Source organism: Lepeophtheirus salmonis, chromosome 8 (assembly GCF_016086655.4).
Source record: "Lepeophtheirus salmonis chromosome 8, UVic_Lsal_1.4, whole genome shotgun sequence".
Taxonomy (NCBI): domain Eukaryota; kingdom Metazoa; phylum Arthropoda; class Copepoda; order Siphonostomatoida; family Caligidae; genus Lepeophtheirus; species Lepeophtheirus salmonis.
Genome location: NC_052138.2, coordinates 33,999,580 through 34,014,284, shown reverse-complemented (window position 1 = coordinate 34,014,284; position 14,705 = coordinate 33,999,580). Strand labels below are relative to the sequence as shown.

General features: G+C 27.6%; 1 protein-coding gene across 1 annotated transcript in view; it reads right to left on the bottom strand.

Annotated features, from left to right (window-relative positions):
* The window catches only part of LOC121123448 (probable G-protein coupled receptor No18), a 208,575-nt gene extending 194,285 nt beyond the window's left edge, over positions 1–14,290 (bottom strand). Inside the window, exon 1 of the mRNA XM_040718567.2 lies at positions 13,895–14,290. Coding sequence (XP_040574501.1) covers positions 13,895–14,035 — 141 coding nt within the window. The 5' untranslated portion in view covers positions 14,036–14,290. The remainder of the gene's footprint in view (positions 1–13,894) is intronic.
* Between the last annotated feature and the right edge of the window lie 415 nt (positions 14,291–14,705).

Genomic DNA, 14,705 nt, shown 5'->3' with positions numbered 1-14,705 from the left:
AATCGCATACAATGTTAAGTAGGACGTCAAAGAACAATTCCTTCGTCATCCTCAAGACAAAAAAAAAGACAACCTAAACTGTTTAATTGTATAATTTTGCTAAAATTTGTACAAAATATAATATGTATAGTTATTATGCAATAGTAGGTATCTGCGGGTAGTGATTTTTTTAAAATGTGTTCATGTAAAGACTTTTTGAACCTACAATTACAGTAATACTTACTTCTCTTTTGAAAAGTTTGATCATGTTTTAAACAAAATATTACGCATATAATAAGGACAAATAAATAAAACAATTATATTTAACTTTTTAACAATAAATAGTATTCAATTTTATTATATAAATATTACTTTTAATTCCTTTTTGCCAAGAGTGAAGGAGAAAAAGACTACATTTATGAGAAGGCTTCAAGAATTTTGTCATGTGGCCTTTCTGATTTTGGTAAACAAGCCTTTAGAAATTTAGAATATAATCGAACCAATTTCTAATGCTTTTAGTTTTATGTTGGATATGAACAAGATGGCTGCCTTCCATAATTTCTCACTTCATATTGACAGTCATCCAAACCTTCTAAAATTAATGGAACTTTATACTTGTTATGACATTCCTTCTCGCCTCTACATCTTGTCTAAAGCAAGAAGATTACTATTTCCTAAAAGTTCTTTCTTAATCTATGACAACAATACTTTACATTGGAACTCAATTGACTTTGGATGGCGTAGTTAGGATTAAAAAAGGAATAAACAATCCTTTACTCCTAGGAGTAATGATGGCAACTTTGGTAAATAAAAACATATATTAACACAAGGAGTACTCCCTGAATCAGATAACAACTGATAATAGCCTATTGAACATCTATGTCTATCAACCATATTTTTTTCATGACGTGTGTACAAGATAAATACCTAATATTTGGTTACAGTTCATTTTTTTTTTATAGAAAAAAATATCAATTGACTATGTGATAAATGAATATGTTAAAAATAGTAACATATATATAATTAATATTGAACAAATAAAAAATATTTTGTGTTTCTTTGTTATTTAGGACCATTATCTGACAATCCCTGAAAATGCATTTACAGCGTACAGCTCTTGTTTAACAGCAGGCATGACGTTGTTTGTCCCATTGACGGCTATATGAAAAAAATGGCATCAGTAAAAAATACCATTGTTCAACTAAATACTTAGTTTATAATAATTGGAAAGGCAGACTATATATTGCAATCCCCACTGGAGTAGACCATGTTGAGATTGCAAGAGGTTCTATGTTTTGAGAGTCAGTAAGGAACTAGAAGAGGTTGGAGATGATTATGACTCTACTCCATGCCACACCGGAAATAAAACATAGACTTGATTGCCATATTTATCGTACCTCAAACCATGGACTTCTTAGTGTGGGTCATAGTTGAGCTACACACCAACAAATCCTTCTACAAGATAAAATTCCAGCCAATGTCCAGAATCCGGAAGGAGTTCCGGAATATGGATAAAAATTTTATTCAACTTTTAATTAACATTAGTTTTTATTAAAATCAGAATATTGGTTGAGGAAAAAATAAAATAAAAAAATAAAATATTCTTGGTTGCTAAATAGATGTATTGATGATTTTTTTCAAAACAGCTTCTACTCCAAGAGTTCTATGAAATAATTTAATGAAAATCATCTAGATAATGTGACCCAACACTTTCATTGAAGAGTACTCTTGGGAAAAACTTCTAGTCTGAAAAGTTTCAGAAAGATATAAATTGTGAAGACTATTTATCTCTTTGTAAGTTGGAGAAATTAACCAATTGTAGAACTGATAAAAAAAGAAAACATTTGTAATTTACTGAGTTCATAAATTAATTTTGTAACAATGAGGAGTATATCACATTTAGGTATGAAGTTATATATTAATCATGAGTAGTTATGCTACTCGGGTAATTTCTTAATATTTAGGTCATATATAATATATATCTAAAATTTAAACGAATTAAAAGTAGAACCTATATAATTTAAAAAAAGAAACTTTAGAGTAAATTTTTTCGAAATTAAGAAAAATTGTGTGATTTATAAAAGACATTACTTCATTGTCTCATATGTACATAGAAAAAAAAAATCATCCTACGTCTTTTATATGAAAATATAATAAATGTACAAAAAATACTTTTACGGAATATATATATTTTTTTTTGTTGGTAGTATGTCTTCACCAGAAGCCGTTGGAATGGACATTCACAGTAATAAAATGTGTAGATAGTACAGGTTGTAGAGTAAAGATATACAAAATTTGCTACACATTAAAAATTTTAAGTTATATAGAGCATTTTTTGCTATTTTAATCTTTATATTAAGAAACATAATATTGCCCCTTCGTTGTTTATTGAAAATATTCCAAGCAGAAGGGTCGTGACCCCTCTTGCCTTCTCCTGCCAGTATGTCTTGATGCTGATTTAATCTATTGATGTGGCCATTATTCAGTTTGCGTAAGGAAAATCAAAATAAACATAAAAGGTTTAAAATAGAGAGTCAAGAGTAAAGTTACCATTTTGAAATTTCAACTGATGTTTTATGATGAAAATTTGGGATTAATTTTTTTAATATTTTGTTTTGATTTAAATCATGGAGCAAAAAAAACAAAAAACAGAACAGCATCTTGATCTTGGTTCTCACGGGAATAAACCCTGGTAAACATTGCCATCTAGTCGAGGTGCTTCCAAACCACTGTGTATGCACTTAGGACAGATTTGATGCATCCGGCCGAGTTTAAGGATTAAAGTCTTAATTTTGGATACAGTCCCATATATGTGATTTTTGGCGTGCATCAAAAATCCCCCATTATTATCACATCTGAATCCATTGGATTACAGCATATAGATTGTTGTGATGAGTGAAACATGTTGACTCCAGCATGCATCTGGCTGATCTAAAGCTTCCATTATTGGAGCCTCCGACTAAAAGGATAGGGCCTACATGAGGAAGATTTTATCTTTTTTCGTACCGTTTTTGAGACTCTTGTAGAAGTTCATATGAATCATATTATATAAATTATAACTTAATTATATGATGATTTATTAAATGAAATTTCAATTTTCAACTGTTCTTGAGATATATGATTAAATAATTATGTTCTAACATTTGTTGAGATTTCGGTTACGGATACTGTATATTCTTAAAATAACTTTGAAATTGGGTATTTCATTATAATTCCCTTTACTTTTACCAAAAGAGGAGTAACTACCCTGAAGATTAAGAAACTTTTGGTTTATTGCTCACTTGTAAACTCCTTTCAAATCATAATTTTCACAGGTTGACAATTTTTTCAAAATTTTGTAACATATTGTTAATAAGATAAACATTTTTCATTTCTAATCAAAACAATTACTGTTCATAAATAATAATCATAACAAACGTTTTGATTGTATTTAACATAATATTTCAGTATTTATCAAAACCATAACATCAGATTAAAATTTATTAAAAGTGGAAAAAAACAACTTTGTAACTATATATATATATTAATAATAATTCATTCTTTAAACTTTAACAGAAAGGATATATGTATGTATAATTTTACTTCATTCTTTAAATGATTTTCAACAAAGGTTTTAAGTTAACACAATGGGAATTGATTTTTTTTAAATAATAGTTTACTATTTCAATATTTTATAAGCAGATATTTTTTATCCCTAGAAATATTTTTTAAAGTAACATTTGTCGATATAGTTTACCAAAAATAGCATGATATTTTTGAAAAATATAAAGGACATCAGTAATAAGGCAAATTCACTAATTAACTACACTTTGCGTAAGAGTAATTTTAATAATACTTATAATAGCCAAGTTAAACTTTTTCTGATCATATAAAGACCAGAAGCTCTTCCGATAGGAAACCCGAATCTCCCGCCCTTAAAAAGCTCCAAAGAATGTAAATGTCTTGCTCTTGAAACAAGTTGCCCTTACAATGTTCTTGTAATGCATAATTATACATATTAGCTTCCATGATGTTTAATTGAATTAGCTGCAAGATGCTATGAGATGATGAAAAGCAATAATGAAAATCCCTTGTAGAATGGACACATTAAAAAAAAGAAACCGAAAATCAACATGTTTATCCTTACAATTTGAAAAATGTATAGGAAGAGACAAATAATGACGTTATATTAGATCAGCTAAAATCAACCGTGACAAGAGATGAAGGAGAAAAGGATATAAAAAGTTACGTCTGCTAAAATTAATCCGATTTGGATCCCCAATTATACTTTGAGTGACCTATAATAATAACTCCACAACAAATCTTCAGGGTTACGCTCCGTCTTTTAAGTGCACACACAAATGTGCAATGAGGTTCTAAATATAATTAAATCTATTTAGGAAAGGATGTTAACTACTCAGGAATTAAATTATAATGGAAAATGTTTAGAAAAAGATAATTCCTTCTATATAATACCAATTACAAATTAATGTGCCATCTAAAAAACACACCGGATTTACATCAATAAAGAAAATATACACAAACCCCACTCCGTATTTAGCAAAGTTAGAGGAAAGAGTTACTCTGATGTATATCCTCGATTCTACTTAAGAGTCCTATAACGACTCACACTCAACATTTTTCAGTGTTAATCTTCTCCATTCATGAGCAAACTTTTTTTTGTTACTAAAGATAATACTCTTTATTTGAAATAGGGTGATCTCCAGATGAATTTAATTGTACAATTACTATATGAAGCTCAATGAATGTTTGAAATATTTTGCAAAAAATGAAAGTTTTTATTTTATTTTTCTAAACATCATATTTGAACATAAAACTGTATATAGTTTTTGTAATAGGCTTAAAAACGTTTAAGAAGAAAACATAACAAATAAAAACACTCATTAACATCCAATATATGAAACAGATGAAAAGTTGAGTTTGCACATTATTATTAATTACCCTTTCATCCCCATATTAATATATATTAATTAATGGAGAGTTTATCCCACATGTTATCCAACTAATAATGAAGAAATACGTTAATAAGGACATTGACTAAACGAAATAACAAATAAGGGAGGGGAAATAGATTTGATAGGCGAGCTATAACACAAAGGAATATAGCCGTGAAGAATAGATCTCGACCCATTCTGCATAAATAATTATTTATGAACACTCAAGTTTAAAAGGGTTGAAGAACACTCAACAGATCATGAATGAAATCATGGAGTTCTGACGTTTTCATTATAGACACCATTGTAAAGCTGAAATATAAAATACAAATAACTTTTGTAAGTACTGCATCAGATTTTAGGTGACCCTGAGTTATTGGTGGCATTGCCCCGTAACTTCTTTTTTTAGCTCTATTCCAAGTGTATCCCTTATTTTCTGTTCCATGATTTTCCTACAGGTATCATTATACTAAATTCATAAGAAATATGGAAGGAAGACTCCTTGCAATCAAATCAAACAAATGAATTACGCAAATTTATAGTTTATACGGATAATATGCTCTCTCCTTAGAAATAAAAGAAACATGTTTAAAGCTTTAGGAAATAACAATATTTGTTCAGATAGCAACTGAGAAAATCCAGTCGCTCTTGCATTCTAAAATTATTTTTATCAATTATCATTAGCCCTGTTAACTCATTGAATAGCACTTGAAACAGCATTGCTATTACACCCAAACAATATTGGTTCCCATCATAAGCCTAATATATGATATTATAAGCTAAGGTGTACGACACCCACTAGAGCACTACCTGTCTGTGCATTATCTAGACATTCTAGTTGCTAAACCTTATCTAAAGTCACATTTATTTTATTTTTTAATGAGGTCGTAGTAAAAAATGAGCCTCATCCAATGTCAAGACAGGTGGATAAGCTTTGTTTTATTCATATGGATAAAGCTCCTAAACTTTTAAAATAACTTTCTATAAGCTGTATACATAAATTCTATCATGTACCAAAAAACAAAACAAATCGTTAATATTATAGATGTTTATGGAGACAAAAAATCATCTTCCGTTTAGTTATTTTCTCCTTTTTTACGCTCAAGATGGTTCAAGATATATTTATGTTCATACACACATCTGCCTGCCTTATTGTAATATATTTAGAAAATATGATTATATGGAAAATGATTAGATAAAGAATCATGATGAATTACTAAGGACTTTTTGCACAAAAAAGAAAGAGAAATATTTGTTGACATTTTTTTTGATACATGCTTTTGAGTAAAAATTGATGATAACTATTACGAAATTGTAAATATAAAATTGATACATTATCTTATTTACACATCAGAAGCTATTTCTATGTAATGTAAGTCAAATATTGTTAAATAATGTAATAATTAAAATGTAAAATAGGCTAGGTTATTAAGAAACGTTTAAGGTCAACATTTAGAAGCACTTGTTGGATGAAATCAAACAAAAATTTAATCAATGTATTTTGACAAACTAATTACATATTTTGAAGAATTTGTGGAACATTATAAAGTTTGTATGGTCCAAATTATAGAATCATCAAAGTCTCTGATCCCTCTGTTCAGTTTTTAGAATCAAAATGTTATGCGGTAATTATACAAATATAAATAGCCATAGAGATACTTGAGAACTACCAATATTGGCACAAGAAATAAATGTCAAACTGCAGAAATGGCTGGACAACTTAAAAAGTTATATCAAGAACAAAGGAGAATCTCAAAGAATCTCCTTATACAATGACTCACTTTCGAATCCAAAGCGAAAATAATATCAAATATACTTTCTGATCTTTTTGATCATATAAGAACTAATTAGAATTAATTTTTTTAATAACTTCAATAGCTTTGCCCGAATTTGATGGAACATTGATGTCTATCTGTGTGTGATCGGTAACTTTTTATAATGCGTAAAGATAAGACGGAAGTTACGCTATGGAGTTAAATTCTTAACATTTTTTAATCATTTTGATATTCTTTTTATTTATAAATCAATTAGGAAATAATTCTACAATGAAAAAATCATTAAAATTAAATAATAAATGCTCTACATGTGAAACATAATAAAGCCATTTCTACCTCTTACCATATATCAAGCAAGATTCTAAGCCATACAAATGACCAAAGTTCGATTTTCTATATTTTTGCACAGTAAACACATCTTTTTCTTTTTTGTTCAAGCACCGGTAAATGTCATTTTTGTTTGTCCATTATAACAAACACATTTTATCTTTTCGTTGGTCTACACGACTGAGTTCCCCTCTTACCCCCTTCATAATATTTAATCGGCCTCTTCTCCACTTTCAAGACATGAAGGGATCATTTATTTGGAAATTTAATGTTATTTAGAAGATTCTTAGAAAAAATTGTGTTGATGACTGAATCTTAGGGGTATGAAGCAGTTCTTTGATCCATGAAATCCACTCCCTTTGTTGTAGAACTGAATAATTGAAGGACAAAAATGTTTTTCAGTCGTCTTCACTTATATGTTTTATCACTCTAATCATCTTTGAGATTATTATCAAAGTAAAAATTTCGAAGTATCGTAATAACAACGTAAAGGCTGGCTTCAGGAGGAAATGAAGCATCTTGTACATATTTTTTTCTATGGTAACCTCTTCATCAGCTATAATTTAAGTATTAGAATCATATCATGAATTTTCAAGGTCTTCTTCATTTGTACATACTGTCTGCTTTGTCTAAAATCATCTATATATTTGGTTACTAATATTTCTGCTTAAAAGGATAAAATATCTTAATCTTTTTCATTTATGAACAAATCTACATCCAATAATAAAGTGTTTATAAAAATATTTATATGCAGATGGATTACTTGCTAATTTGTTTAATAAAAAACAGTACTTTAATATGAATACTCTAAAATAATATACTCTATGAATACACTTATGTTGAACAAATTTTAAAATATAATAAAGAAAGAAAAAAAAACCTCTCAAACCCAGAGGGACACCAGTATCTCAACAATTTTAAACTGCCATAACATATGCATTTTTCATCAAAACGTAACAGAAATTTCAATATTAACTCCTAATACTATACAAATAGTAAACAATCAATATCAAAATTTAAATTATCCATACAAGAAAAGCAAATTATAGGTAGAATGTTATTTAAGGAAAAATGACATAGTTTGAAGACTTATGTAGGTCGAATAAAAAGTCCTATGATAAAAAGTGTTTATAAATTTTAGAGTTGTACTATTACTCTTTCTAATAATATATGAATATCTTAAATAGAATGAAAATTAATGCAAGGACGAATGAATGGAAATACGGGACACCGTTGTCCCGTTGATGCAAAAGGTTAATAAAGTAGATTAAGTCAAAAAATGGGATTCTGACAAAGCAATAAGTATATATGTATATTCTTTAAACTTAATAAACTGATTTTGAAATTCATTACGAAACTTTTAAACTAATAAATTATAACATAAAAAGAAGTCTTATATTTTTACATACAATTTCAATAAAGTACTTATTCTTGACTGATGTACATTTAAATGTACTTGTTCTAATTTTTTCTACATGTCCATTTATGTTGGTACCTATGATGCTATTTTTAAAAAAATATTGATATTTTGTATGAAAATATTTACAAATTCAAATTATATAACCAGTTACACTTTTACGGAAGAACTACTTAAATTACATATTTTGTGTTCTAAAACCTTTACTGGTAAAAGGACAGATTTCGTCATTTATCAAATAATCGCACAAAAAGAAAAATAAAAGACTACAAGATATGTGCTTGACTGACAAAATATGCACATGATGCCTATATTAAAAATACACTTAACAGGTATTTGACTTCATATTAAAATGTTACATATTTATATGTATGTAGATGTTTCTAACTTATATTATATATTTGTAAGACCATTTACAGCTCTTTTAAAATCACCATATATATTATGTAATGTCTATTTAGTTGTTTTTATAGCTTGACTCTTATATCATTGAAAGTAGTTGAACTCAAAAAGGAAATTACGTTTTATTTTTATATGTATTAATTTGTAAAAATAAAAAAATTTAATTCGATATATTTTGTTCTTGATAATATCTGAAATGATATTAAATTATGAAGAAATCATAACATTTAAATAATTAATCTGCCCATTTTAGTAAACAACTGACAATAACAAGAACATAAAAGAAAAGCTACCATATGTTTGTTAAAGATTCATACAAAATGTATGAAAAGGATGAACCTTTATAAAAATGTTTTTTTTTCTACAAGGAATGCTCAATTGATCTAATCACATTTATCTAAAATAATATTTAGTTACTTCTGGGTGTACCCGGAATTGATAAGAGTTCTTCACTAAATTTTAATATAAAGTTTTTTATCACCTTTTGACGTACCATCATCGTTAAGTCAATTTGAAAAGTTTTACTTACTTTATTTTGATGAATAATAATGCCCAAATTGAGCTTAAAAAATGATAAAAGTTATTATTTCTTGGAAAATTAAAAGATATTTATTATTTATTCTAACAAGTTATTCCAAATTGCAGATCCAAAATACTCTTTTGAAGCACTTTTTTAGTACTTATGTCTTGTATTAAGATTTGTGTTTTATTAGTATAGCAAAACTTGAAAGACTGCGTAGATCTCAGTCCAGTCCTATTAAAATGTGTAAGTCTTAGGACCGGTACTTATAGGTTTTTTATTGAAACTAAAACAGCTGAATTACGTAGTTACTAATTATTACGTTATTTGAGTCGCTGAAGTTACATCATTATTCATATTCTCTTTCAAATATCAAGATATCTGTATCTACGATCTAATCACACAAGATAATTGTGTGATTAGATCGTATTATTATACGTTCTAGCTATCATTTACTATTTTCTTAATTCTTATATTCATCAATCCTGGCTATGAGTAAGAAAATAGAAAGATAGCTAGGACTGTAGGACTTAAAGACAAATGTATCAGTCTTAAGGAACGTTGAATGACAAAAAGATCGGACGGATAAAAAAGAAAACTAAAAGGGGTGGGGGGAAAAAGATTGATCCAACATTTATAAAGATACATGAATATATATATTTTTAAAATGACGATGTCCTTAGCATCCTTAGACACGTTGGTTTTTATATTAATTTTTTTTTAAAGCAAGAAGTTATAATAGGCATTCAAAAATGAGTACAGACAACCTTTCAAATCAAAACTCTCAATTTCATATTCAGTTATTGTGACAATCAAATTTGGTTATTTTTACTTGCCTCTTTAATGTCTATTTTAATTGAATTTTAAACATTGATGATATTTTAAAAAGTTTTGATAAGATATTTTTAGATCTATTACAAATTATGAAATACCACCAAATGTATTCAAATATTTATCTTAAATTGAGATTGATGAATTAAATATTTGTATAAAGAAGGGAATTAATTCATATATTAGATGCTTAATTATTATTATTCTTTATGCAATTATTTGCACACATGAAAGTTTGTTCAACAATTAAATATGTAATTAATTAAATAAACTTTTATTGACACATAAAGAATAACTGATTGATGTTGAGAAAAGCACATACACATTTTGAATGATATCCTATGAAACTAATTAATTAATCATGGCTTTGAAGTATATACATTATTTGAATATAAATTAGAAATCTAATTATTTGAGATATAAATTTTTCTTTCAAGTCATATATTTGCAATCATAAAAACCCTTTCTTTTTGAAATAGAAATATTAGTACACAGAGGATTGTTGAAACCCGTGAATCAAATAGCTGTCTCTCTGAATACAATACAAATGTGATTTGTCAACACAAAAGTAAGCTATATAGATTTTTCTCGAATGTATGTATGGAGTACGTTTGTATTTCATGTTTAATTATCGTCAATTTCTGTGTAAAAATTACTATTTTTTACCCCTTGCTGGCGCTTCAAATTTAATTTAATGTAATGAATATAGGTAATCTCAATTTGTGTTCTGTCTGACATTATTTATTCGGTTTTGTCCAGTCTTAGCAATGGACCTATCAGTCGTTTGGACTGTCAGCACTAGAACTGATTCAAATGAAGGAATAATGAAGGACTGAAATTTTTAAGAATGATATCCTAGACTGAACTAGACCCAATCGAGACAAAACTGGACGGGTCATCAGTTTTTAGTTCTTAATAAGGTCCGAAACAACACTAAACAAAATAAAATAATTATAAATTAGTAGATTTTTTTCGGGAAAAAAAATATGAGGGTCAATATAAACCGCCTAAAATTAAATAAAGGCTTGAGACGTTATCTAAGAATTTCAAATATTTTAAATCATCTAATAAATTTGAAAAAAAAAAACCTTTAATTTGACTCAAATATGCCAATAAAATATTGGTCTGTATGTTTAAGAATATGAAGTAAATAAATTTCTTGGAATTTTCTACAATTCTTGATTTTTTTTCAAAATTGTTTTTATGTTCACGCACCACAAATGGAATCATCCGAGGAATAGAGTAGAAAAAAGTAACTTTTTACCCAAACATAACTTTGGATAATTACAAGTAGCAAGTCAAAAAAAAAAAAGATTGTCACTTTCAAAGAAAGTTAATTATTATTATGGTTGAATGTATAATATTTAAATATGACCTAGTCAGGTCCAAAAATAATTATTATCAAAGTAGATCTAGAAACATAAGTGTATTTTTGTTAAATCGAATTCATATTGAAAGAATAATTGTATATAAATTACAATTTGTAAAGTAGATTGTACAAATTACAAGTAGAACGTCTTATAAGACCTTATTTAACTATAAAATAAGTTATTTTAATGAGCAATTATTAAATGATGGTATCATTTCATTTTGATCTAACAAAATTAATTGGTTATTATTTATTTAAAAATAATGTAACAATGGTCATTTGAACTCTATAATGTGCCAATAAGAATTCATTTCAATTATTAAATTAATTAAAAGGTCATAAATTACATCTTTAATGTATTGGGAATCTATTTAATAATATTTTTTTGGGTATTATTGTCAACGCAAGTACTCATAATAATTCATGAAACATTTTTATCTCATTTTTTTTGGTTGCAACCTCTACCATTTGCTTAAATAAGGTGCATCTTGTACATAACAGACATGTCTGGGAATAACATTGACTAATTTGATATTTCCCATTCCAATGTAAATTTAAAATAAAAATAAGTATTATTGTAATTATATTTAACCCTCCGTTATTCAACTGGGATATTATACACCCCAATATTACTAAACATTCCTTGGAATCTACATTTTATCGCAAACCATTTCAGAATGAATATATGCAACTATTTATTAATTATAATATATTGTTTCGGGTATATTTGTATATTTATCAATTTTTAATCAAGGTTTATTTAGAGAAGTTAATTAATTGTTTTGCTGAAAACTTGTTCTTTTTAATTTTTGAATAAATATTATCAATTTTTTTTCAATGTAAAAACAGTAGCTTACAACGGTAGATAGAAAGTATACAAACTAATGAAGAAATGAATTTGATTGCAAAAAAAATCCATAAAATAATCGATATTTCATATAAATTTTTATCAAAAAAATTTTAATTACAAATTATATCTTGTTAAAATGCTGTAAGATTATTTAAAAAAAAAAAGATCTACTTTCTCATACACATCTTTTTAGCATTTTAATCTATATTCATGTGTGTAAAATGGATAGAATAGTTAAAAAGAAAAGAATAAAAATTTAAATGACGTAATTATTATAATCGTTTGAGAGTATTTATCATGTAATTATGTAAATTTATTTTATTTTCGGGGTTTAATTTATGCCACGTTGACTATCTGCGTAATAAAATGGGCTTTCACAAATGGAGGATTAATGAAGCTATTTTTTTATAGGAAGACGTACATTTGCTTTGTAATAATTTGCCATATCGAACTAAGATACTCATCGAGAAATTGAGCAAAAATATCAAAAACTGTTTCAAATGTCTGCAATCTCTTCTGCATTGTATGTATGTTACGAGATGGACCTTAAATACTTTAAAAAGTTATCTCAAATGAAATTTATTTAACTTATCGAAATTTATAGATGTCATTGTAAAGAAGAATTGTCATAAATTATTAATTAACAACAAACAAAAGATGCATTTGTCATTTTAGAAAAAGAAGATCCAATAATTAAATAAATGCTGTGATGTTATAGGTGGCACACAGTTGTTCCAGTAATATGAATCTTAAATTTGTTCCCTAGGGAAACAAAATGAATAGTATCGAATACGTTGCTACGATTTTTCAGATAAATCTCTAGCCATGTGTCAATTCCTACTTCTGGAAAGATATTTATATCCTTTAATTGCATGGTTCTCATTCTCATACGTCTAATTTGATGCAAAAGTAGAATGAGACTAATTTATATGGGTTGTGGAGCAACAACTTTTCGATTTCAAACCGAACAAATTTGAATCCGATCGATTTTAAAGTTTGGTTCATTTTGGAGGACAGGGTCTACAAGGAGCCAACCCGTTTCTACTCTGATGCCCTGGCGTAGAGACTAAAGGCTCTAGTTTCTGCAAAAGAGTGCCACTATTACTGCCCCCCATCCCCCCCCAATTAATTTATGCAATAAATATAGTAGTATTTATGCAAAGTTTTGGTTTGCTAATTACAAAAATAAAAAAGTTATATATGATTATTTATTTTACAGTATTTTGGGGCTACCCTGTACATATGATGAGAAATAACTCTTATTAATGATTATGATAAATGACCTCATGCTTTCATTCATATAAGAACGTTCCCAAATAAATTCAATAATTATAATCTCTTTATTATGTAAGTGGTACAAAATCCCTGAAAACCCATAGCACCTTTTATTGAGAATCAATAGAGTACCATATGGTCTCCCACATATCATACATATTTACAGAAGCAAGAATAACTAAGCACATTTATAATGATAAGTCAAACTCACTTACCAGAGTTAATACATCCATGGCAATGAGTATAACACACATGAAATTAACACTGAAAGTAATTTCCGTACTGTTCAAATCCGTGATATTGGATGAGGATGAGTCATTCCCCATGTTCACAATGATTTCATTCGAAATGTTCATTTCGATCAGAAGTATAAATAAGAACTAGAATCGAATTTAAAAATCATTCTGTATGTTTGCCTTAGTATTCCTCTTCTTTATTATTTTTTTTTTTTTGCTAACTCTGAAGGAAAAAAGAAGAGGGAACTTGAAGTGCTCTTATGTAGTATATATCTTGAGGAGAACGACGATTAAACCAAGAAAACGAATAAGAGGCGCTACATTTATAGCCATTTTTCATAGAAGGAGACAAGATTCGAAATAATTATGGGGTTTAAATCATATTTATTTACAGGTGTATGGGGTGGGGGTGGCGAGTATTTATTGTTTCAATTATAAAAATCCTCAAAAAATGAAACATATTTTTATTTTCTCTCATCAAATACTATAAATCTATACATACGATGAATATTCTATAATCGACTGTGCGTTTGTAAGAACAACGTTTATCTATAAAGTCATTATCATGGTCCAAGAAATAGAAATGCATTTTTTTAAATTTTTTTGAGGTTTTCATTATATATGTACAAAATAACTAAGAAATAAATGAAGGCGGAATGATTACGTAAAAGATCATAAATACACATTTTAGTTCCTAATTATCCCTTTCCAAAAACAAAAAACCCCTACTTAAACACTATACACATATTACTGATCAAAAACAAAAATCCGTACCTAAGCACTATACAGA